Raw genomic sequence first — 27,715 nt, 5'->3', positions numbered from 1 at the left:
TGGAGTCTCCAATGACTAATGCTCTACTCCTCTCCCCCTTCCCTTCTGAGCAACAGGGACATACTCTGTGCCAGAGACCTGTACCCTATGGCTTACCCCTGGTAAGTCCCCCCCCCCCCAACAGTATCCAAAGCGGAATACTTGTTACTAAGGGGAATGACCACAGCGGATCCCTGTACTGACTGCTTCCTCCCAGCCCCTCTCACCATCACCCATCTATCTTTATTCTTCGGAGTTACTACATCCCTGAAGCTTCTATCTATGACCACCTCTGCCTCCCGAATGATCCGAAGTTCATCCAGCTCCAGTTCCCTAACACGGTTTCTGAGCAGCTGGAGATGGGTGCACTTCCCACAGATGAAATCAGCAGGGACACAGGCGGCATCCCTCACCTCAAACATTCTGCAGAGGAACATTGCACTGCCTTCCCTGCCACCCACTCTAGATAATACAAGAAAAAGAAAGGAAGAGCTTACCTGATATTCACTCAACCCCTTAGGTTAGAGGAGGTGAAAGGGTGGGTGTCACTACAAGTGTAGTGTCTCGGGTTTAGCAACCGCCCATCTTATATACAGGTACTAACAAATCTTCCCAGAAATCCCCACGGCCGACTTCCTGCAGCTGTAAAGATTAGTTTTTAAAGTTACACTTACCTTCCCGACAGGCCCCTGGACACTGCTCCCCCCGAAAATCTGAAGTGAGCTTGTGGCTCTCCACACCCACCACCCATGGGCAATGTCACCCCCACACACATGGACACTACCCCAGACCCCCCCAAATGTGGACAACCTACTATGGGATCCCTGGAGGTCCCCCCTCTTCAGGTCCCCCCAAGCCCTCTTACAGCAGTCCCTCCCTTCTAGGACCCCAACCTCCCGGAGGCACCTACTTACCTGCCCTGCACTCCCCCACCCTTCAAACCCCCCTCCCCCAACACTCATTTCATGGGCATGGCCCCCCTCACCCCTGACCCTTGGCAGTGCCACCCAACACTTGGGCACCCTTGCACTGCCAATTGGCATCCAAGCAGTGCTTTTGCTTTTGCCATCGAGGCACCTTGCGAGTGCCAGTGTGGCAGTGCCAAAGTGCCAGCTGGGCAGTTCCATGATGCCCGCATTCCAGGGGGAAGGCCTGGAGGCCACCCTGCACTTACCCTGACCACCCAGGGGTCCAATGGCCCAGGAGACCCCCCCCGGGTGCCGTTCCGCCTGGTCCATGTTTGAATGGACCAGCACTGATCAGCGTCCGGCTGCAGCCTCCCTGGGGAGGCCGGAGAATCGAGGGAGGCTGGTGGATCCCTTGCAGGTAGCTTAGAACCTACTTCTGCGAGTCATTCGGTCCCACCGATTTGGGGCGGGGTTCCGACGTCTCACAGGACTCCAGAGATTCCCGTGAGGCGCAGAGACTGTTGGGAGACTTGCTGCAAGTCTCTCCCGGCATTCAGTGGCCGCGTTGTGCTCTTGTTTGAGAGCAATGCGGCAGGACAATCGCGCCCATTGTCTTGATCTTCTGCAGTCTGGTGTAGGTTGACCAGAGTTTTTTAAACTTTCTTGCCCGGGATCCATTTTTACCAATCAGCCATCCTTCGAGATCCACACTGGCCGACCTTCACGACCCGATGTACAGGGGTATTGTACAGGTGACTTGCTCTCTGCCGCCGCTCCAGGCAAGAAGACTCCAGCGATTTATAAAATAAATAAAAACTTGCTCCTGGATCAGTGCACTGATGTCAGGAGGAGGTATTCTGCTCTTCTGGGCTGTGGACCTGCGCATTGCTGAGGGGGGCACACATGAGCCGAATGGCCAGCATTTTAAAAGCCGGTCACAGCCGGCATTTTTAAAAGCCATTGGACAATATTTCCCACAATCGGGAAAACATGGCCCCACAACCCTCTGACACCTGCCTGCGACCCACCCGCGTGTCACGACCCTGGGTTTGAAAATGACTGAGGTAGACCTACAGTGCTGTTCATAGAATGCATAGAATCACTACAGCGCAGTAAGAGGCTATTCGGTCCATTGAGTCCGTCCAACCCTCTAAAATCGTATCCTACCTAGAATCAGACCCCCACCCTATCCCTTAACACAGTGACCCAACCTAACCTAACCTCTAACCGTTTGGACACTAAGGGGCAATTGATCATGACCAATCCACCTAACGTACACATCTTTTGACTGTGGAATGAACCCGGAGCACCCAGAGGAAACCCACACAGACAGTGGGAGAAAGACAAACTCCACACAGTCACCTGAGGCCAGAATTGAACCTGGGTCCCTGGAGCTGTGAGACAGCAGTGCTAACCATTGTGCCACCATGCTGCTTATGCCATTATGAAGTGTGTTTCGTGATTTTGCCCTCGCAACAATGAAAGGTGATATACTTCCAAGATTGTGTGTGATTTGGATGGGAACGTGCAGGTGACGATTTGGTTTTGTAGGTGGTAGAGTTCAGTGTTGGAAGGTGGTCAGAGTTCACGGTGTTGGAAAGTGTGAAGGAATCTTAGCTTGTTGAAGTGCATCTTGTACATAGTACACATTGCTGGTGGTGGAGAGTAGTATAGTTTAAGATGCTGGATAGGGTGCCAATCAAATGGGTTGCTTTGTCCTGGATTGTCTAGCCTTGAGTGTTGTTGGAGCAGGACACATCCAACCAAGTGGAGAGTATTCCATTGGGATACTGACTTGTGCCTTGTAGATGGTGAACAGGCTTTGAGAGCGATGATACTGAGTTCTTTCTGCCCTCAGTCCTGTCCCAGTCAAACCCTGAGTCGGATTGTAGGTATTGATTTATTTTATTTCAAATAGCTTGCAAGCTCCACTCACTCTGATAAAAAGGCAGGAGACAACATGTCTCTTGAAACTTCCAGAGTGAGTGAGACAAAGGAAGCACAGCATCTGGTTTCACACACATGGATTCAGCATCAAGTTTCACATACCCACGACCAAATAAGGTAATGGTAACCAATGCAAAATTCTCATAGGTCTTTCTCACACATTCCTTGACCTGGCCATATAAGCTGACCCTGGGGCCCCTTTCACCCAGCATTCTCTGCAGCATCCTCTGCACAAAGAACCGGTCCTAATGGCTGCCCATCCCCCTTCTTCCTCTCTTGAATCCCACTTGCAGGCTGCGCATTAAGATTTTACTCCTAACTTGGCCTAACTACCCATCATGCCTTTCTGTTCATTGCCTCATTCCCTCCTTTTAGCATTCTATGATAACTACTATTCCATCTCCTAACCAACATTCCCTTTCGCTACCCGCCGACAACGGGACACCGGCGGCGTTATGGCAGATGCATTGGTCTGACGTCTGGGTTACGCTACACCTCCGTTCAGTGCAGGTGGAGAACAGACATGTTATATTTTCTTTTTTATAAAAAAATATATTTATTAAAGTTTTTTAACAACACAATTTTTCCCCTTACAAACAATAACAGCCCCCCCCCCCCCACCGCTGTAACAAAATAACACAAAATCGCACTGAGCAAGATATATACATGGCAAAATGGTATATTTACATAGCTTTATACACTGGCTCTCGCTGGCACGTGCCAGTTTCCCCCACCCTCCATGTTATCTCCTGCTCATCCATCCCCTCAAACAATCTCTCGTACGTCAGGACTCCCTGAACACCTTCCACATCTGTCCTCTACCCCAAAGAACCTACTCAACCTCGCCCCCGTCAAGTGCGCTCTATGAACCACCTTAAATTGGATCAGGCTGAGCCTGGCATATGAGGAGGACGAATTAACCCTACCCAGGGCATCAGCCCACAAACCTTCCTCAATCTCCTCCCCCAACTCCTCCTCCTATTTACCCTTCAACTCTTCTGCTAGGGCTTCCCCCTCTTTCATCTCTTGGTGTATTGCCGAAACCTTGCCCTCCCCGACCCATACACCCGAGATCACCCTGTCTTGAATTTCTTGTGCCGGGAGCAACGGGAATTCCCTGACCTGTCGCCTCACAAAAGCCCTCACCTGCATATATCTAAATGCATTTCCCGGGGGTAACTCAAACTTCTCCTCCAGTGCCCCTAGGCTCGCAAATGTCCCGTCAATGACCAGGTCCCCCATTCTTCTAATCCCCGCCCGATGCCAGCCCTGGAACCCCCCGTCCATCTTCCCCGGGACAAACCGATGGTTACCCCTGATCGGGGACCACACCGAGGCTCCCACTGCACTCCTGTGCCGTCTCCACTGGCCCCAGATCCTTAACGTTGCCGCCACCACCGGGCTCGTGGTATACTTTGATGGTGAGAGCAGCAGCGGTGCCGTCACCAACGCCCCCAAGCTCGTTCCTTTACAGGTCGCCGTCTCCATCCTCTTCCATGCCTCCCCCTCTCCCCCCATAACCCACTTGCGGATCATCGCCACATTTGCTGCCCAGTAGTAGCTCCCTAGGTTTGGCAGCGCCAGCCCTCCTCGGTCCCTACTGGATTCCAGGAACCCTCTCCTTACCCTCGGGGTCTTATTCGCCCACACAATCCCCATAATACTCCTACCTATTCTCTTGAAAAAGCCCTTGGTGATCACGATGGGAAGGCACTGAAACACAAACAAAAACCTCGGAAGGACCACCATTTTGACCGACTGCACTCTACCCGCCAACGAGAGCGGCAACATGTCACATCTTTTGAAGTCCACCTCCATTTGGTCCACCAAACTCGTCAGATTCAATTTTTGTAGGGCCCCCCAACTCCTGGCTATCTGGATCCCCAGATACCGAAAACTCCCCACCGTCCTTCTCAGCGGTAGGTCCCCCATCCCTCTTTCTTGGTCCCCTGCCTGTAGTACAAAAAGCTCACTCTTCGCTACATTGAGCTTATAGCCCGAGAACTCCCCAAACTCCCTCAGAGTCTGCATGACCTCCACCATCCCCTCCATTGGGTCCGCCACGTACAGCAGCAGGTCATCCGAGTCTCGCGACACCAGATGCTCTTCTCCCCCGCGGACCACCCCCCTCCATTTATTAGACTCCCTCAGTGATATGGCCAAGGGTTCGATCTATGGCCAAGAGTCGCCCTTGGCGGCTCGTTTGCCTTGGGCTTCCTCGCCAGCACCCGGTGCGCCCCTTCCAGCTCCCGGGGGGGCGTCCGCGTCCATCAGCGCCCTGATCATTGTGCCCGCATATGCCGCGGCGTCGGCCCCCTCCACTCCTGGGAGACCCAGGATCCTCAGATTATTTCTCCTCGACCTGTTCTCCAGGTCTTCGAGTCTTCCCGCCCATGTCTTGTGTAGCACCTCGTGCCGCTCCACTTTCACCGCCAGGCCCAAGAGCTCGTTCTCATTCTCACTCACATTTTCCTGGATCTCCTGGATCTTCACCTCATGGGCTTGCCCCAAGTCCTTCAATTATTGCCAACATAGGCGCCACCATCTCCTTACGCAGCTCCTCGAAGCAGCGCTTGATGAATTCCTGCATCTCCTCTTTGTCCCCGGCCGCCACCATTTTGCTTGTTTCCCCTCTCTTCTCCCGCTGCTCCAATGCCACTTTTTTGGCCGTTTTGCTGCGGGTCCGGTCCATACAAGTTAGTAGGGGATCTCTCTCCTCTCTTCCCCACGGGTTGGCTGTAAAAAAAAAAAAAAAAAAATTCCGTCGAGGCTCTTCTATCGAGCCCGAAAGTCCGTGTTCGCGGGAGCTGCCGAATCGTGCGGCTTAGCCCCGCATAGCCGCAACCGGAAGTGACATGTTATATTTTCTTTCACCTCTGCCACGAGGGTCTCTATTGGTAGAGAAATGTTTGGGTAGGTATTCCCCCTGATGGTCAAAAAGTGTGCTAACAAATCGCCAGACCAACAATAGTCCTGTTGCTGTCTCGGTCCAAATTTGGAGTTTGGTTCGGCATACAACTGGGAGACCCAGGATCCATTATAAGCATCCCTGGGTTAATAACCTGTATCAATGTCTAGTCTGGAAGACCGTCCCGCAATTCATTACATTCCGTACATAAACACCTCATCACGTTTTTACAGCCACTGGCTCTCCGTCCGGGTTCCTTCTGGTTTGATGGTCGCCAGTAACGGGATGTCATCTTGGTGAGTGGTGATGCCGAGTCTATCGGCATCAGCCGAGCCATAGCCACCTTACAACACATATTAAGGCATCCAATGATTATACAATATACAATTATAATAACAAGTATTATCAATCCATGCATCAGGTAAAACCCCATGACCGAGCTATGAGAGCTGACTCTGAGCTGAATCCTGCTTTAAGGTTTATATCCCCCTTCTAGTTGTACTGACCAGCAGATATCCCTGATCCTTGTCATTTGTGTGTACATGTCGTGATTTGTAAACTGTGCGCGGAAATCAACTATAAATTCATCCATCTCGCAGACCAGTGTCGATAGACTCTTTGTATTGTTCTTTCATCAAGTCCAATCACTGTGAACCATAGCTGTCGCTACTCAGGAAGGTAACACAATAACTATATCCGTGTGTTCCACTACCCCCGAGGCATCTGACTACTTTGGGGTAGCAGCACCGTAGAAGCTTCCTCATGTCCTTTAGAAACAGCACACAACTCAGTCCATCAGCAACCAAAAAGGTCTTTTGTCCCTCACTGTTTTTTTTTAAGGAAGTGCTTTCCGTTTCTCATTGGAATGGTACATTATAATATCATGTACTATCCACTGATTATCTTGCTTTATGAATTGCAGAAGCTTCAATCGATCTTATTTCTATTCCTGACTTCCTCACACTAATGTCGAACATTGTACTGAACCATGTAGTCTGCCAGCCCTGGCTTACATGAGACAATACCTCAGTTTTCTTCAAATCCCTCTTGTCCGTTATCATTTTCCTTACAGCATGGAGTGTATACTTGCCATTATTTGTTTGTTTGTTTTTTACTTTGCAATAACACCACTTGCACATTTAATAGTCAACTTTTGGGGTTACAACCCAATTGAATCCATCCATAACAGTCCCTAACAACTTACAGGACATTTCGTCCGTAATAACTATTACACTCTCCAATGCAATATTGTTTGCTGCATTGGTTACAAATTTCCCGCCGTGGCATCAAGCTGCTAAAATTCCTAAGCTATTGTCATTTAAAATTCGGGAGTTCCTCGTCAGACGCTGCCGTCTGCCGAGACCCTGAATAACTCCACCGCGTAGTACATACCCCGTGGAGACCACAGATCATCCATCAGCTAATGTCCAGTTAGAGATGTCTGACCGGAGGTTTCACTATTCAGTAATAATTTGATATTTTGATTTGTTTCTAACCTGTAAGGTTTTTCCTCCGGGCTCTGTCATTTAATTCCCTCAAATATGTAGCCAATTGTATCATTAGTTCCCCCCCCCCCCTCCATACTGTCTAAAACATTCTTCTCTGGAGTGTAGTTCTCGTTCTTCATCTGTTTTTTTTTGCTTCATCTGAAACCCAAATGAACAGGTCAAAGGCGGAGAGGGCCCTATTTCTTAATTTGTATCTTCCTATTCTTGTTTGGATGTTCCAGAAATGCCATCTCCAGGACTTCCGGATTTCCATTGCCACTATTCCTTTTTTTTTCTTTAACTGATTTGTTTTCCTGATCATTTACGTACATCATACGATTAAGGCCTGTTAGGCCTCCTCCTCCCATCATTGCACCCCTGAGTGAGACTCGAAGAATCTCAAACTCTCCTCTTTTGCTAACTCAGTGGTCCAAGCGGGTCAAAACTTTCCGATACATTTCGGATATTGCTACTGTATTTACTTTAATTTCTTTAATTTTGATTACGACTGGGTTTTTAATGAAAGTAATTTCCAACCATGACATTTTCACTTTATCATCTGTCCTATCTATGCTGCTAACAGGTTTCAATTCCCTGGCATCCTGCTCCACTGATTCCATTATAGTAGTAAGTGCAGTTATCCCCTGCCACTCACAACCAAACATTCCTTTTCCCTTGTCCGAGCGGTTTGGGGATATGATCTATCCTGTGACACGGCATCATTGCAGTGATACAGTCTCTAAACACTGTTAGGCTAATTTTACGTCCCCGCGTCATCCCAACATCTCTTAAACTTACCACAAGTTTGTCACTTCTCCACAATCCTTTCACAATCATTTTGTCGTCAGCTTGGTTTTCTCTGCAGTAATTACAATTTATCATCACACCATCCCATGGTCAAAATCTATCATGTGGTCACAAACTTCAATCATCAATGTTGCCTGAAGTTTCACAAAACAATCATGACAAACTGAATTCCCCAAATTTCCCTGGGAGCCGAAGCATTTCCCCATTTTTGTTGTTCTAAATGCAATATCAACTCACCTGAATGCTCTATATCTGCCATTCTCCTAGGTTTCATATGATTACTCCCTATCCAAACTACTGGGCTACACAATGTGCCACATCCTTGACACGATGTTTCATTATGTTCACAATGAATCACTTTAAACTGGGGTCCATTAATAACAGCCCGTGACCTATTATCCCATATTCTCAACTCCTTACTGATTACGTTTCTTTGTTTGATGCCGATAGGTTGCCTGTGGATTATAATAATCCCTCTGTTATTATTGAATTGGGTCGGATGTTTTAGTTCTGATACAATTTCCTTTGCTCCAGATGCTATTGATTCTCTAATTCAACGACCCCCATGCTGCTATCAGCTTTGATTAAAAAGTACAGATTACTTTTGCTGCTCCTAGGAAAAAGAGGGCCTGCATACTCTTAATGATCATTCATCCATCGGTGTCTCAGTGTTGTATGTTTTTTTATGCTACTCCCTGTTTCTCCACCATTTTCTTTCCTGAATTTAAAAAAAAAAATGTATGCCCATCTGGTTTGTTCTTTGTCCACCTTAACTTTACTACCATCCGTATATACCACCCAAGCATTTACCAACTCTGTTCTGCTAACTAATTTATCAAGTTTCTGTCCCTTTTTAATGTTATGAATAAACATTAAGGAAGGGTTTAAAAGAAGGGTTTCCCATCTTTCCCATCGAGCTGTATTCGCTGGCAACCCTGTCTCTTGGTCAACTCTGTCAATTCTAAAATTCAGTTGTGACATAAATTTTCTTCCCGGCTGATGAATTTTCAAGCTCTGCTATCCTTTTTGTTATGGCTGCCAGACATTTTGCAATGTCTGAAAACCTTTGTTCAGCCCTTGCCCAATTTCCTGTCAATGTTTGATAGGTGTCTGAGTACTATGATTAGCAAGCACCATACCATATCCATTTGCGTACAGATCAAATTTAATGGTCAAATTGTCCTCTTCATGTCTCCCCTCTAATGGCCCGGATGTTGCTACAGCTGTTTTTAACTGGTCCAAACTCCTCTGTGCTTCACTGGTCCACCTAAAATCCCCTTTCAAAGTTTCATAAATGGGTCTAGCATAAAGACTAAAGTCTTCCACTACTGGTCTCAAATACCCCAAAATTCCCATGATTTGCTGAACCCCGTTTCGTGAAACGGGCGCTGCAATTCTAGCAACTTTCTCTCTCATCCCAACACTGGCTTCCCTACCTACCCTTGACACTGAATACCCTAGATAGTCGACTTCGCTCCTGCCAATCTGGCATTTCTTTAACCCTATCTTAAATCTTGCTTCATTAAGTGTTTTAATAATTTTGGTCACTCTTTCAACATGTGTTCCCCTGATCATCATCTCCAATTAACACATCCTCAATATATACTAAAGCCAAATCATCTTTAATCATCAAAAAGCGCGGGAGCTGCGAGTCAGAGCGGAGATTTTAAAAGATCGCGGCCTCGTTTCGGGAGCCGTTCAGAGGAGGAGGAGCAGTCTCTGTCAGGGAGAGAACCTGAGAACATCTAAGACACTCAGAGGGTAAGAAGGTAAGTAAGTGATTTTTACTCATTTTTACTTTTATACCTTTTTCAAATTGTGTGTGTCGGGGGGGAAACTGAAGTGACATCACAGAAGCTGTGACCTGAGTGTCTGGTTGGGAATCTACACTAAATTAAAAAAATTAAGCATTGGTAATTAATTAAACATAATTACTTAATTATAATTTAGAGGGGTATCTAAGCCAGAGATCGGAGAGTACTATATTTAGCTTTTGCATTTATATTAGAAATCTAGTGCTAGGAAACAGATAGTTAACAGTAACTTTGAAAAAATTAAAGAATATATTTTAAAAAAATGTTTTAAACTTTTAATTTTAATTAATTGACGCAATGTCAGTTAGAGGGGTGCAGTGCTCTGACTGTGAGATGTGGCAGGTCCGGGAGGCTTCCAGCGTCCCGGATGGCTTCATCTGCAGAAAGTGCACCCAGCTGGAGCTCCTCACAGACCGCATGGTTCGGTTGGAGCAGCAATTGGATGCACTTAGGAGCATGCAGGTGGCAGAAATCATCATAGATCGCAGTTATATAAATGTGGTCACACCCAAGGTGCAGGCAGAGAAATGGGTGACCACTAGAAAGGGCAGGCAGTCAGTGCAGGAATCCCCTGTGGTTGTCCCCCTCACGAACAGGTATACCCCTTTGGATACTGTCGGGGGGATAGCCTATCAGGGGAAAACAGCAGCAGCCAGAGCAGTGGCACCACGGCTGGCTCTGATGTTCAGAAGGGAGGGTCAAAGCGCAGAAGAGCAATAGTGCAATAGTAATAGGGGACTCTATAGTCAGGGGCACAGATAGGTGCTTCTGTGGACGTGAAAGAGACTCCAGGATGGTATGTTGCCTCCCGGGTGCCAGGGTCCAGGATGTCTCCGAACGGGTAGAGGGCATCCTGAAGGGGGAGGGCAAACAGGCAGAGGTCGTTGTACATATTGGTACTAACGACATAGGCAGGAAGGGGCATGAGGTCCTGCAGCAGGAGTTCAGGGAGCTAGGCAGAAAGTTAAGTGACAGGACCTCTAGGGTTGTAATCTCGGGATTACTCCCTGTGCCACGTGCCAGTGAGGCTAGAAATAGGAAGATAGAGCAGCTAAACACGTGGCTAAACAGCTGGTGTAGGAGGGAGGGTTTCCGTTATCTGGACCACTGGGAGCTCTTCCGGGGCAGGTGTGACCTGTATAAGAAGGACGGGTTGCATCTAAACCGGAGAGGCATAAATATCCTGGCCGCGAGGTTTGCTAGTGTCACACGGGAGGGTTTAAACTAGTATGGCAGGGGGGTGGGCACGGGAGCAATAGGTCAGAAGGTGAGAGCATTGAGGGAGAACTAGGGAATAGGGATAGTGGGGCTCTGAGACAGAGCAGACAGGGAGAAGTTGCTGCACACAGCGGGTCTGGTGGCCTGAAGTGCATATGTTTTAATGCAAGAAGTATTACGGGTAAGGCAGATGAACTTAGAGCTTGGATTAGTACTTGGAACAATGATGTTGTTGCCATTACAGAGACCTGGTTGAGGGAAGGGCAGGATTGGCAGCTAAACGTTCCAGGATTTAGATGTTTCAGGCGGGATAGAGGGGGATATAAAAAGGGAGGCGGAGTTGCATTACTGATTAGGGAGAATATCACAGCTGTACTGCGAGAGGACACCTCAGAGGGCAGTGAGGCTATATGGGTAGAGATCAGGAATAAGAAGGGTGCAGTCACAATGTTGGGGATTTACTACAGGCCTCCCAACAGCCAGCGGGAGATAGAGGAGCAGATAGGTAGACAGATTTTGGAAAAGAGTAAAAACAACACGGTTGTGGTGATGGGCGACTTCAACTTCCCCAATATTGACTGGGACTCACTTAGTGCCAGGGGCTTAGATGGGGCGGAGTTTGTAAGGAGCATCCAGGAGGGCTTCTTAAAACAATATGTAGACAGTCCAACTAGGGAAGGGGCGGTACTGGACCTGGTATTGGGGAATGAGCCCGGCCAGGTGGTAGATGTTTCAGTAGGGGAGCATTTCGGTAACAGTGACCACAATTCAGTAAGTTTTAAAGTACTGGTGGACAAGGATAATAGGGTCCTAGGATGAATGTGCTAAATTGGGGGAAGGCTAATTATAACAATATTAGGCGGGAACTGAAGAACATAGATTGGGGGCGGATGTTTGAGGGCAAATCAACATCTGACATGTGGGAGGCTTTCAAGTGTCAGTTGAAAGGAATTCAGGACCGGCATGTTCCTGTGAGGAAGAAGGATAAATACGGCAATTTTCGGGAACCTTGAATAACGAGAGATATTGTAGGCCACGTCAAAATGAAAAAGGAGGCATTTGTCAGGGCTAAAAGGCTGGGAACAGACGAAGCCTGCGTGGAATATAAGGAAAGTAGGAAGGAACTTAAGCAAGGAGTCAGGAGGGCTAGAAGGGGTCACGAAAAGTCATTGGCAAATAGGGTTCAGGAAAATCCCAAGGCTTTTTACACGTACGTAAAAAGCAAGAGGGTAGCCAGGGAAAGGGTTGGCCCACTGAAGGATAGGCAAGGGAATCTATGTGTGGAGCCAGAGGAAATGGGCGAGGTACTGAATGAATACTTTGCATCAGTATTCACCAAAGAGAAGAAATTGGTAGATGTTGAGTCTGGAGAAGGGTGTGTAGATAGCCTGGGCCACATTGAGATCCAAAAAGACGAGGTGTTGGGTGTCTTAAAAAATATTAAGGTAGATAAGTCCCCAGGGCCTGATGGGATCTACCCCAAAATACTGAAGGAGGCTGGAGAGGAAATTGCTGAGGCCTTGACAGAAATCTTTGGATCCTCACTGTCTTCAGGGGATGTCCCGGAGGACTGGAGAATAGCCAATGTTGTTCCTCTGTTTAAGAAGGGTAGCAAGGATAATCCAGGGAACTACAGGCCGGTGAGCCTTAATTCAGTGGTAGGGAAATTACTGGAGAGAATTCTTCGAGACAGGATCTACTCCCATTTGGAAGCAAATGGACGTATTACATAGAACATAGAACGATACAGCACAGTACAGGCCCTTCGGCCCACGATGTTGCACCGAAACAAAAGCCATCTAACCTACACTATGCCATTATCATCCATATGCTTATCCAATAAACTTTTAAATGCCCTCAATGTTGGCGAGTTCACTACTGTTGCAGGTAGGGCATTCCACGGCCTCACCACTCTTTGCGTAAAGAACCTACCTCTGACCTCTGTCCTATATCTATTACCTCTCAGTTTAAAGCTATGTCCCCTCGTGCTAGCCATTTCCATCCGCGGGAGAAGGTTCTCACTGTCCACCCTATCCAACCCCCTGATCATTTTGTATGCCTCTATTAAGTCTCCTCTTAACCTTCTCTCTAACGAAAACAACCTCAAGTCCATCAGCCTTTCCTCATAAGATTTTCCCTCCATACCCGGCAACATCCTGGTAAATCTCCTCTGCACCCGCTCCAAAGCTTCCACGTCCTTCCTATAATGCGGTGACCAGAACTGTACGCAATACTCCAAATGCGGCCATACCAGAGTTTTGTACAGCTGCAACATGACCTCATGACTCCGGAACTCAATCCCTCTACCAATAAAGGCCAACACTCCATCGGCCTTCTTCACAACCCTATCAACCTGGGTAGCAACTTTCAGGGATCTATGTACATGGACACCTCTGCTCATCCACACTTCCAAGAACTTTACCATTAGCCAAATATTCTGCATTCCTGTTATTCCTTCCAAAGTGAATCACCTCACACTTCTCTACATAAAACTCCATTTGCCACCTCTCAGCCCAGCTCTGCAGCTTATCTATGTCCCTCTGTAACCTGCTACATCCTTCCGCACTGTCGACAACACCACCGACTTTAGTGTCGTCTGCAAATTTACTCACCCACCCTTCTGCGCCCTCCTCTAGGTCATTGATAAATATGACAAACAGCAACGGCCCCAGAACAGATCCTTGTGGTACGCCACTTGTAACTGAACTCCATTCTGAACATTTCCCATCAAACACCACCCTCTGTCTTTCAGCTAGCCAATTTCTGATCCATATCTCTAAATCACCCTCAATTCCCAGCCTCCGTATTTTCTGCAATAGCCTACCGTGGGGAACCTTATCAAACGCTTTACTGAAATCCATATACACCACATCAACTGCTCTACCCTCGTCTACCTGTTCAATCCCCTTCTCAAAGAACTCGATAAGGTTTGTGAGGCATGACCTACCCTTCACAAAGCCATGCTGACTATCCCTGATCATATTATTCCTATATAAATCTTGTCTCTTATAATCCCCTCCAAGACTTTACCCACAACAGACGTGAGGCTCACTGGTCTATAGTTGCCGGGGTTGTCTCTACTCCCCTTCTTGAACAAAGGGACCACATTTGCTATCCTCCAGTCCTCTGGCACTATTCCTGTAGCCAATGATGACATAAAAATCAAAGCCAAAGGCCCAGCAATCTCTTCCCTGGCTTCCCAGAGAATCCTAGGATAAATCCCATCAGGCCCCGGGGACTTATCTATTTTCAGCCTGTCCAGAATTGCCAACACCTCTTCCCTACGTACCTCAATGCCATCTATTCTAATAGCCTGGGTCTCAGCATTCTCCTCCACAAAATTATCTTTTTCCTGAGTGAATACTGATGAAAAATATTCATTTAGTATCTCGCCTATCTCTTCAGACTCCACACACAACTTCTCATCCCTGTCCTTGACTGGCCCTTCTCTTACCCTAGTCATTCTTTTATTCCTGACATACCTATAGAAAGCTTTTGGGTTTTCCTTGATCCTACCTTCCAAATACTTCTCATGTCCCCTCCTTGCTCGTCTTAGCTCTTTCTCTTTAGATCCTTCCTCGCTACCTTGTAACTATCAATCGCCCCAACTGAAACTTCACACCTCATCTTCACATAGGCCTCCTTCTTCCTCTTAACAAGAGATTCCACTTCTTTGGTAAACCACGGTTCCCTCGCTCGACGCCTTCCACCCTGCCTGACCGGTACGTACTTATCAAGAACACGCAGTAGCTGTTCCTTGAACAAGCTCCACTTATCCAGTGTGCCCAACACTTGCAGCCTACCTCTCCAACCTATCCCCCCAAGTCATGTCTAATGGCATCATAATTGCCCTTCCCCCAGCGATAACTCTTGCCCTGCGGTGTATACTTATCCCTTTCCATCACTAACGTAAACGTCACCGAATTGTGGTCACTGTCCCCAAAGTGCTCTCCTACCTCCAAATCTAACACCTGGCCTGGTTCATTACCCAAAACCAAATCCAAAGTGGCCTCGCCTCTTGTTGGCCTGTCAACAAATTGTGTCAGGAAACCCTCCTGCACACACTGCACAAAAAAACGACCCATCTAATGTACCCAAACTATATCTTTTCCAGTCAATATTTGGAAGTTAAAGTCTCCCATAATAACTACCCTGTTACTTTCGCTCTTATCCAGAATCATCTTCGCCATCCTTTCCTCTACATCCCTAGAACAATTTGGAGGCCTATAGAAAACTCCCAACAGGGTGATCTCTCCTTTCCTGTTTCTAACCTCAGCCCATACTACCTTGGAAGAAGAGTCCCCATCTAGCATCCTCTCCGCCACCGTAATACTGTCCTTGACTAGCAGCGCCACACCTCCCCCTTTTTTGCCTCCTTCTCTGAGCTTACTAAAACACCTAAACCCCGGAACCTGCAACATCCATTCCTGTCCCTGCTCTATCCATGTCTCCGAAATGGCCACAACATCGAAGTCCCAGGTACCAACCCATGCTGCCAGTTCCCCTACCTTATTTCGTATACTCCTGGCATTGAAGTAGACATACTTCAAACCACCTACCTGAACACTGGCCCCCTCCTGCGAAGTCAAATCTGTGCTCCTGACCTCTATACTCTCATTCTCCCGTACCCTAAAACTACAATCCAGGTTCCCATGCCCCTGCTGCGTTAGTTTAAACCCCCCCAAAGAGCACTAACAAATCTCCCCCCCCCCAGGATATTTGTGCCCCTCAGGTTCAGATGTAGACCATCCTGTCTGTAGAGGTCCCACCTTCCCCAGAAAGAGCCCCAGTTATCCAGAAATCTGAATCCCTCCCGCCTGCATCATCCCTGTAGCCACGTGTTTAATTGCTCTCTCTCCCTATTCCTCATCTCATTATCACGTGGCACGGGCAACAACCCAGAGATAACAACTCTGTTCTCGTTCTGAGCTTCCATCCTAGCTCCCTGAAAGCCTGCCTGACATCCTCGTCCCCTTTCCTACCTATGTCGTTAGTGCCAATGTGGACCACGACTTGGTGCTGCTCCCCCTCCCCCTTAAGGACCCGGAAAACACGATCCGAGACTTCGCGTACCCTTGCACCTAGGAGGCAACATACCAAACGTGAGTCTCTCTCGCTCCCACAAAATCTCCTATCTGTGCCCCTGACTATCGAGTCCCCAATTACTAATGCTCTGCTCCTCTCCCCCCTTCCCTTCTGAGCAACAGGGACAGACTCTGTGCCAGAGGCCCGTACCCCATGGCTTACCCATGGTAAGTCCCCCCCCCCCCCACAAGTATCCAAAACGGTATACTTGTTACTCAGGGGAACGACCGCAGGGGATCCCTGCACTGACTGCTTCTTACCAGTCCCTCTTACAGTTACCCATCTATCTCCAATCTTTGGTGTAACTAAAGATTAGTGAGAGGCAGCATGGTTTTGTGAAGGGGAGGTCGTGTCTCACTAACTTGATAGAGTTTTTCGAGGAGGTCACTAAGATGACTGATGCAGGTAGGGCAGTGGATGTTGTCTATATGGACTTCAGTAAGGCCTTTGGCAAGGTCCCTCATGGTAGACTGGTACAATAGGTGAAGTCACACGGGATCATGGGTGAGCTGGCAAGGTGGATACAGAACTGGCTAGGTCATAGAAGGCAGAGAGTAGCAATGGAAGGATGCTTTTCTAATTGGAGGGCTGTGACCAGTGGTGTTCCACAGGGATCAGTGCTGGGACCTTTGCTGTTTGTAGTATATATAAATGATTTGGAGGAAGATGTAACTGGTCTGATTAGTAAGTTTGCAGACGACACAAAGGTTGGTGGAATTGCGGATAGCGATGAGGACTGTCAGAGGATACAGCAGGATTTAGATTGTTTGGAGACTTGGGCGGAGAGATGGCAGATGGAGTTTAATCCGGACAAATGTGAGGTAATGCATTTTGGAAGGTCTAATGCAGGTAGGGAATATACAGTGAATGGTAGAACCCTCAAGAGTATTGAAAGTCAAAGAGATCTAGGAGTACATGTCCACAGGTCACTGAAGGGGCAACACAGGTGGAGAAGGTAGTCAAGAAGGCATACGACATGCTTGCCTTCATTGGCCGGGGCATTGAGTATAAGAATTGGCAAGTCATGTTGCAGCTGTATAGAACCTTAGTTATGCCACACTTGGAGTATAGTGTTCAATTCTGGTCGCCACACTACCAGAAGGATGTGGAGGCTTTAGAGAGTGCAGAAGAGATTTACCAGAATGTTGCCTGGTATGGAGGGCATTAGCTATGAGGAGCGGTTGAATAAACTTGGTTTGTTCTCACTGGAACAAAGGAGGTTGAGGGGCGACCTGATAGAGGTCTGCAAAATTATGAGGGGCATAGACAGAGTGGATAGTCAGAGGCTTTTCCCCGGGGTAGAGGGGTCAATTACTAGGGGGCATAGGTTTAAGGTGAGAAGGGCAAGGTTTAGAGTAGATGTACGAGGCAAGTTTTTTCCGCAGAGGGTAGTGGGTGCCTGGAACTCGCTACCGGAGGAGGTGGTGGAAGCAGGGACGATAGTGACATTTAAGGGGCATCTTGACAAATACATGAATAGGATGGGAATAGAGGGATACGGACCCAGGAAGTGTAGACGATTGTAGTTTAGTCGGGCAGCATGGTCGGCACGGGCTTGGAGGGCCGAAGGGCCTGTTCCTGTGCTGTACATTTCTTTGTTCTTTGTTCTTTGTTGTAATCAGTTCCCTGACTAGTGCCTGAAAGTGGTTTGGGGAATTGACATATCCTTGTGGCAATTTGCAGTATACGTAATGTTTAGTGCCAAAGGTAAATGCTGTCTTTTCCCTGCTGTCTGGGTCTAACGGAACACTCCAGAATCCGTTGGCTAAATCTATACTAGTTAAATAAGTTTTGCCTGCTACCTTCTCCAGTGTAGTTTGTGGATTTATTAAATACTGTTTATCCTTCCCTTTTTCTTTTGACCTTGTTTAATGCTTTATAATTCGTTACCATTCTAAATGTACCATCAGGGTTGCTAACTGCCTGAAGTGGGCTATTCGTCGATGCATATGTGACTTCTTGAATGATTCCCTGCTATTCTAACTCTTTGATCATTATCTCCAGCTCGCATTTGGCAGCTCAGGTCAAGGGATATTACTTTTACGGCCTGTGTCGGTCTCCCTGGATTGCGTGCTGGAATTATGTGCTGATTAACCCTGTGTCATTCTTTCTATTGCTAGGTTTGCTTTCCCTTTTCCCTCTCCGTTATCAATTGGTTTTAATATCTTAATTTTTTTATTTCTGCATCTATTTTTATTAATCTTTCCCTGCCATCAGATTCTCATTTGCTGATACTGCAAGTAATATTCCTAATCTAAGCTCCGGTCACATATCTTTATTCCCTAAAGCTCCGTCTGCAATGTAGTTAACATTCTAATCTTCATTTCTTCTGCTAGTGACTTTCTTGCAAGTCAGCGGGCACTAGGACCCAGTGGAGCTGTGCCGTATCACTTCCACCGACTACCTCCTAATACCCGTGTATCTAGCCCCTTACTGCCACAATGCCCCTCTCCACTATCCCAATAAAACGCGAGGGCATGTTTTAATTAATTTTTTCTGGAAAGCAGTATCCTGCTACAGTCCCCATTCTACCTGCTCTCCGGACTACCTACCCCCCTGGGGTCAGTGCTTGCAGCGTCCCCTCATGTTCTGAGTGCTTATACACCAAGGCCCTACAGTAGTCGAGTAGTTCCCAGTACTTGCCTAACCCCTCTTACAGTCTAGGGTTTGGGCATCTCTAAAATGGCCTTCTTCCTTTCTACTGGGATCTTCCTTTCCCCCTGTGTAATCTTAAAATAAAGTTTAAAAATCCATAGTCTTTGTTATATGAAAATCCTCAAATCTTAAATTTGATGTGTAGTGAGTTTACAGAGAAAATACTGAAATCTCTACAAATTTGGAACACACAACAAAATTTTTAAATGTAGGTACATCATGGCTGCCCCTAACAAAGGAGCACATGGACCCAGCCCACATTGAATGCCTCGTCTTTGCATTTCAATTTTAGATTCCTTTGTTCTCTCCCCTTTTGTTTTAAGCAGCCAAGACTATGCCGAGTTCAACTAATCATTTACAAATCCCAATTTATACATTTTGATTTTGCTTTTTGTTTACTTCCTGAGAATTGTGTTCTAAATAACTTCCACAATGTTAATCATTGTTACTGATTTTCGAAAGAACTTTCAAATACTTGTCCCATTTTAAATCTCCCTTTTCCTGCCGTGTATACCTCCTAATTGATGTGCAACTTCGTTTTGCAAAACACAACATTTTAAAAACTAGGAATACCAGAGGAAGTTCACACATTCTTATTAAACACACAAACTCATTCATCCACCGAGATCTCCACTCAAACAAAAGGAATTCAAAGCATTATACTTTCATTCATCTCAACCAACTGGACAATAAAAGTTCAAATTTGCACAGAAACACAATGTGTTTTTTCCCTTTTCCCTTCTTCAAAACTGCAAAGTAAATTTAAACAATCCTGAAGCTTCCTCTGTTCCGATACGGTTCTGAATTTTCCAAGTCTTTGGTTCCCCCTGGTGGCCATTCATTTCCCAACTTTTTATTTCACTCCTAAGACATATCACCCAAGAACAAAATCCAACTTAGCCAATTCTAATTGTACAGAATTGAATTGAAATCCAGAACATTCCATCAGTGGTCTTAACTGAATTGTCTCTGTGACATTCCCTCAACCCGTTAAAGACCTTAACCGAATTAAAGTGTAATTCAATACAACCAATTTTAATTTTCAACCCACATGCACGGAACTGAACTTTCATTGCGATATTCCCTCAATTGCTAACTTAATTATCACCCGATATTCCCTCAATTTTCGTTTAACCCTGAGCCGTACCTACATCGACTGAAATTAAGTTTCTAATCCGTCAGACTGACCTTTGATTTCATCGAACGATCTTACCCGACCATAGGCGAGTGACCAAACCCGCTTTGGACTACCAGGCAGGGGAAAACCGACGTGGTCCTTTATAATCTACTCACACGTGGGCCCATTTCCCCTCTCTCCATCCAAGGCTGGTTCAATTCTGATTTCGCGAATAGTCGGGAATTCGCTCTTGAAATCCCACTCCTGACACCAAATGACGATATTGAGTTCTTTCTGCCCTCAGTCTGGTCTCAGTCAAATCCTGAGTCGGATTGTAGGTATTGATTTATTTTATTTCAAATAGCTTGCAAGCTCCACTCACTCTGATAAAATGGCAGGAGACAACATGTCTCTTGAAACCTCCAGAGCGAGTGAGACAAAGGAAGCACAGCATCTGGTTTCACACACATGGATTCAGCATCAAGTTTCACATACCCACGACCAAATAAGGTAACGGTAACCAATGCAAGATTCTCATAGGTCTTTCTCAAACATTCCTTGATCTGGCCATATAAGCTGACCCTGGGGAACCTTTCACCCAGCATCCTCTGCAGCATCCTCTGCACAAAGAACCGGTCCTAATGGCTGCCCATCCCCCTTCTTCCTCTCTTGAATCACACTTGCCGGCTGCACATTAAGATTTCCTAACTTGGCCTAACTACCAACATGCCTTTCTGTTCATTTCCTCAAGAGTTGCTCACCACTGAATTTGCAGGCTCTGTACTGCTCTTTTAGTGATAGGATTTATATGCTTGGTCCAGTTCATTTTTGGGGTTTATTGGTAACCCCCAGGCTGTTGATGGTAGCAGGTTCAGCAAAGGCAACACCATTTGAATGTCATAGGGATGGTTGGGTTCCCAGTCATTACTCTGCAGCTGCATTGCATGGATGTTACCTGCCGCTTATCAGCCCAATCCTGAATATTGTCCAGACCTTGCTTCATTCAGGCACGGATCTCTTAACTATCTCAGGAGTTGCAAATGGAACTGGATGTTGTGTAATCATCAACAAACTCCTCTGGCTTTATGATGCAGAGAAAGTCATTGAAGCAGATGAAAATGGTTGGACCAAGACTCGTATAAAGACCCAGAGACTGAGATGTTTAAGCAAGTTTACTAAATTGGAGAGGTTTGCATGATCACTTGAAAAGTAGAACAAGCTGCAGTGGCCCTATTATCCACTGAAAGACAAAGTCATACAGATAGAGGAACCTCTACCAAGCACAAGCCTCTTTTTGCCCTTTCGTCAAACATGGTGGTACAACATTAGCAATATGTTGCTGCTTTTTTTACAGACAGAAAATGGAAGTGGTGGTTATCTGATCCAATGAAATGTGTATTAAGACCAGACGGTTTGCAAAGTTAGAGAAAGATGAGGTGGATGATCTAGTGATTTTACTGAGAATGGTTACTTCTACAAACTTGTTGGTATCTCTACATGGAATTTGATGGAAATGCAGCAGGAATAAACTGGAAATATAGCAATGTGCACATTTTAAAATTTAGTGGCGTGCAGTAAAGATTTAATTGATAGGCATGTAAAGCAATCTTAAATCTTGCTTAGCACAATTATTCAATTATCTTGAACATTAGAAGCACTGTTTCATATTGGAGGCTGGAAGAGAAGTTTTTAAAATGTTTATAGGTATGTTACACAACAGGTAACTGCTTCCCTACAGCATTATGGGTGTACCTATACCCATGTTGACTGCAGGGGTTCAAGAAGGGAGCTTACCACCATCTTAAGGGCAATTAGGGATGGGCAATAAATGCTGGCCTAGGTAGCAATGCCCATATTCCATTCATGACTTTTTTTCAAAAAGGTTACTGGTTTTCCCCCAGTAGTACAGAATGGGCTCATAGCAAATCAGCATCCCATACAATGGAAAAGAAAATTGACTGTGGTGCATAATGTAAGTTTAAGATTGAGTTTGGGAGTCACAGATTACTCAAAATAGGTGATCTAGAACAAAAGTGATTTTGAAGTGAGAGACAGAGGGAGAGTAGATATGATGCATAAGATAAATAGATAGGAAGAGCATACGACTTATGGCAGATAAGAACCATTTACTGATCCAGAAGAACAAATGAATGGATGGCGCAGGGTGTGATCACAGTGTAGTTTGTGGTGGCAGCATTCTGATAAGTAGGCAAACTTTTAAGAAGCTCTTCCCCTTATCGCCTTCATCTGAAGAAGGCTGCTACCTCTGAGCACCCATCAACACACATTTTTTTCTTGGGATTGGTTATTTACCCTGTGCCAATTACTTGTTTGAATAGCTCTGGTCAATGACCATGGGACAAGCACCCAAGGAATTACCACCTCCTTGCCCACCACTTCAGCTTGGTCATTTTTAGTTTGCCTCCTAATGAGAGCCATTTGTTAGCCTTTACTAGACTGTCGCTTGCATTGATGCCATTCTGTCAACTTGAAATGTCATTATGGAAACTTGAACCAAGAGACCTTGGTGTTCCTAGGGGCTGTGTCTTTCTAGAGAGAGAAGCAAAACAAATTTTCTACGCTGTGACCTCATGCTATGCCTGCTAACCTTTCCATAACATTCTGAAAAGTACCAATTCTTACAATAATGAGCCGCTATTCTTGTCTGACTGGCTGCATGATTTTATGTTCTGATCTATTTCTGTTATATGCTTTATGAGTGGAAACAATCATTAGTTTGATTAATAGCAGACTACCTTTTAAAGAAAATTTGAAAAGTATAATAAAATGTCTTTTGTGTGCTTGCAGAGATGCTGAAGCAAGGCTATTGAATATTTATACAGGTGAGTCCTTGTTTCAAAATTGAGGTAGCAGTGAAAATTGTCCTAATAATTCATTGACAAAATCAAAATATGTCCCTCGATTTAGTATTTCGATATTTTCAGTTATAATTAATCGATTCAATTAAAAAAATTGTATTTTACTCCAAACATGTTCAAAAATACAACAACACAAATCAATAGCATTTTCAGCACCCCCACAATTCACATTTTGTACAATGTTTCGCTTTTTCACCCCTCTCTCAAGATGAATAATTCCTCAAACGTTGTCATGAATAGTCCCCAGCGTGCCTCAAAGCCCTCCGCTGATCCCCTCAACTTGAACTTGATGTTTTCCAGCTGAAGGAAGTCATACAGCCAGACCGCCACCCCCGGTGGTGTTGCCGATCGCCAATCCAGCAATACTCTTCGCCGGTCAACTAGAGAGGCGAAGGCCATGACATTGACCCCCCTCCCCTCCAGCAACTCCGGCATTTCTAACACCCCATTAGGTCCGGCACCCCCACAATCTTCGATATCGTCCCGAACACCGCTTCCCAGCATCTCTCCAACTTCCCACAGCCCCAGAGCATGTGAGCATGATTTGCTGGCTCTCACTCACATTCCTCATGCTCGTCTGCCACCCCCTGGAAGAACCCACCCATCCTCACCCGGGTCATAATGACCCTGTGCACCACCTTGAATTTAATCAAGCTCATCCTCTCATACGAGGATGTTGAATTTACCCGACGCATCTCTCCACTCCACACTCCCCATCCTCTCTCTCCCCTGCCAACTCCTCCACCCATTTATTCTTGATCTTCACCACCTGCGATCCCACTTGCTCACCCAGCCATCAATATATATCGCCAATCCGATCCTCCCTCTCCACATCCGAGAGCAGCAGCAACAGGATAGACTCCGGCAGCTTGGGAAACCCTCTCCATTCTTCGCGGGGGAAATCCTCACTTGCATAATACTGAATTCACTTCCCTTTGGCAACTCAAAGTTCTCCCGCAGCTCTTTTGGACCTGGAAACTACTCTTCCAGGTACCACTGGGCTCACTGGCTCTCAAATATTATCTGTTCAACTCGACTATCTTCTCTTACGACCGTCCATTGCTATGGGCCAGGGTTGAGAGAACCCCAAAGTGTATCATGGAGCTCACCTCACCCACAACTTTTAATAGATTGTGGTATGGGTAGCACACGGCCCACTCTACAGGTGTGGTACAGCAGAAATGGAAAAGTAATTTTTAAAGCAAAACAATGTTTATTCTATGAACTCAAGTTAAACTTTTCAAAACATACAGTGAACATCTTAGTAACCATCAATTCAAATACAACCCCCAGAGAATACAACACTAAGTAATCCTTCATAACTTCCCAAACAACATCCAGAAGACAGAAGAAACACCTTTTAACTGAAGCACATTAGGTTTACATTCACTACTGAGAACATCTATAATTCTGAATTCACAAATAATCAAGAGATAGTCTTTTCATGGCAGAGAGATCAACAGTACACCTGCTCTGTCTGGCTTCAGCTTCAACACTGAAAACAAAACTAAAACACACCCTGCAGCAAACAGCCTAAAATGAAAGTAAAAAGCTGACAGACAGCCCAACTCCACCCACTTTCTGACATCACTGCAGTGGTAAACACCCATTTCGTAAAGGCACTCTCACTACAGATATTTATATACACACCCATTTATAAACACCCATTTCTTAAAGGTACTCTCACATGACACCTCCCCGCGAGAAACAAAACCCCATCAACTTCAAGGTGGTTTCATTTTTCACCTTTTCACTATCCTTTAAGAAATATACATTTTTGTTTCAAAAAAAAAACAACACGCGCAAACAGGTACAATAATATAGTCCATTTTTGTTCTTCTTCCAACTGAAATCCTTCCTGATTGACAGTCTCTTTGAACGAAGAAGGTCTCTGCACGATCCATCCATTTCTCTATGCCTTGGCATTTCTCTTTAAAGTCAGATACTATAGTTCAATCTGATCGCAGAATCCTTGTAATTCTCCAATACATGTGCATTGGTTATCACAGCTTTCAGGCCGTGAAATGCCTGTTGAAAGTCCGCTGTCCACTGAAATTTTCGACGTTTCTTCAGCAAGTCAATCAGTGGAGCAATCACGCTCCAAAACGTTTGCACAAATGTTCGATCAAATCCACTCATGCCAAGAAATCACATTATTTCCCTTAGTCTTGAGGGTATCGGAAACTCCTCAACAACTGTTGGTTTCACATTCCGTGTGACCATTCGACCCTGTCCAGTTGTATGGCCAAGGAAAGTGACTTGGGCTTTTCCAAATTCACTTTTGGCTATGTTTATCACCAAACCCGCCTCCTGAAGTCGATCGAATAACTCCATCAGATGTTTCAAATGTTCTGTCCATGTCTGGCTGAAAATCACCAGATCGTCGATGTATACCGCACAATTGGGTAATCCTGAAACAACTTTGTTAGATAACCGTCAAAATGTGGCTGGTGCGTTTCTCATGCCAAATGGCATAACTTTAAATTAGTATATACCATCTGGAGTCACAAAAGCTGAAATCTCCTTCGCCCTTTCGGATAAAGGTACCTGCCAGTAACCTTTTAAGTAACTCCAGTTTGGTATAAAAGCTGATTGTCCCACTTTCTCCATGCAATCCTTCAACGGTGGGACAGGATAAGAGTCCGTTCTTGTAACTGCATTCACCTTTCTATAGTCCACACACAACCGTTGGGTACCGTCTGGTTTAGCTACCATCACTATGGGTGAGCTCCATTGGCTGCAGCCCACTTCAATTATGCCATTCTTCAGCATACTCTCAATCTCTCTGTTAACCTGTGCCAATTTTAAAGGATTAAGTCTATATGGATGTTGTTTGATAGGAATAGCATTTCCCACATCTACATCATGTATAGCCATTTTAGCACTTCCCAATTTATCTCTACAAACTTGCCCATGTGGTATGAATAACTCTTTCAGGTCGGTTTGTTTTTCCTCTGGAAGGTAACTTAACAATTCATCCCAATTTTTAAGAACATCCTCATTTTCCAATTTAATTTGAGGTATGTCAAATTCACAGTCATCTGGATTCGGTTCGTCACTTTGAGTTAGAATCATTAAAACCTCCTTTTTCTCTCCTTCCCTTTCAAAGTACCTTTTAAGCATATTCACATGACACACACTCGGTGAGTTTTCCTTCTATTTGGTGTTTTTAACACATAATTCACCTCACTTAATTTCCTTTCAACCTGATCAGGTCCATAAAACCTAGCTTTTAAAGGTTCACCTACCACTGGTAACAACACTAAAACTTTATCTCCACAGGCAAAACTACGAACTTTGGATTTCTTGTCTGCTGCCCGTTTAGCTGGCTTTGAAAGCAAACCAAGGCAGGCCAGCAGCACGGTTCAATTCCCGTAACAGCCTCCCCAAACAGGCGCTGGAATGTGGTGACTACGGGCTTTTCACAGTAACTTCATTGAAGCCTACTTGTGACAATAAGCGATTTTCATTTCATTTCATTTCATCACATTCTGTGCAACTTTTAAGTTGTCTCGCCAATTCATCTGCTCTATTTGTTCTATGTTCTATTTAATCGTTCCTGAAAATTTGACACGTAATCCAATAATGTAATTTCCGATTTCTCACCCAACAATTTTTCCTTAACCAATTTAAGAGGTCCTCTTACCTCATGACCAAAAATTAGTTCAAAAGGACTAAATTTGGTTGATTCTTTAGGTGCATCCCTAATTACAAACCGTACGAATGGAATTCCTTTATCCCAATCCTCTGGATAATCTTGAGAATAAGCCCTCAACATTGTCTTTAATGTCTGATGCCACCTTTCTAACGCTCCCTGTGATTCTGGATGGTACGCAGTTGATTTAAATTGTTTTATTCCTAAGCTATCCATAACTTCTTTGAATAACCTTGAGGTAAAATTTGTGCCTTGATCCGATTGTATTTCTGTGGGTAGGCCATATCTCGTAAAGAATTTAAGTAACTCCTCCACAATCTTTTTAGCTGTAATATTACGTACTGGAATGGCCTCTGGAAACCTAGTAGACACATCCATTATAGTCAAAAGATATTGTTTCCCACTTTTTGTTTAGGAAGCGGTCCTACGCAATCAGTTAAGACCCTTGTAAAAGGTTCCTCAAATGCTGGAATGGGGATTAAGGGCGCTGGTTTTATCACTGCTTGAGGTTTCCCTGTCACTTGACATGTGTGACATGATTGACAAAATGTAACTATATCTTTATGTAGTCCAGGCCAATAGAAATGTTTTTGTATTTTAGCTTGAGTTTTCTTTATTCCCAAATGACCTCCCACTGGTACCTCATGTGCAAGTCGCAACACCTCCTATCTATACCCTACCGGCAATATTACTTGATGAACTTCTGCCCACTTTTCATCCGCCTGCATATGTACATGTCTCCATTTTCTCATCAAGACATCACTTTTACAAGAGCACTCTGGTATCCACTCAGATTCCTCTTCCGTGTATGCTTTCTGATACATCTGTTTTATTTCTACATCTTTCTGTTGTAACTCTGCCAATTTTCCTGAACTAAAAATATCCACCTCATCCTCCACCTGTTCTTGTTCTTTTTCCACCATCTGATCAAAAATCGTTTCTGATAATTGCATTTCAACTTCATCTTCACTCTTTGATTTCTCCCCTTGTCTTAACCTGTGACTTTGCGACCTTGTTACTACACAATCCGGAAAAATCCCAGGATATTCGTCCTTCAACACTTCAGTTGTCTGATTTGCCACTGGCTTATCAACCACAGTAGGCATCACTCCCACCTGAGATCCAGCTATATCATTACCCAAGATAAACTGTATTCCTGGACAAGATAGTTTCTCCATTACTCCTACTACCACTTCACCACTCTTCACTGGACCTTTCAACCTTACCTTATATAATGGAACACTACTCCTCTCACC

General features: G+C 45.4%; 1 protein-coding gene across 1 annotated transcript in view; it reads left to right on the top strand.

Annotated features, from left to right (window-relative positions):
• LOC140428860 (ATPase MORC2-like) overlaps positions 1 to 27,715 on the top strand; it is a 49,134-nt gene that overhangs the window by 10,262 nt on the left and 11,157 nt on the right. Inside the window, exon 4 of the mRNA XM_072515514.1 lies at positions 22,734 to 22,768. Within this exon, the coding sequence (XP_072371615.1) occupies positions 22,734 to 22,768 (35 nt within the window). The remainder of the gene's footprint in view (positions 1 to 22,733; positions 22,769 to 27,715) is intronic.

This window comes from Scyliorhinus torazame, chromosome 8 (genome assembly GCF_047496885.1).
Source record: "Scyliorhinus torazame isolate Kashiwa2021f chromosome 8, sScyTor2.1, whole genome shotgun sequence".
Taxonomy (NCBI): Eukaryota; Metazoa; Chordata; class Chondrichthyes; order Carcharhiniformes; family Scyliorhinidae; genus Scyliorhinus; species Scyliorhinus torazame.
The sequence above is the reverse complement of the archived record's forward strand: the minus strand, read 5'-3'. Positions and strand labels throughout refer to the sequence as shown.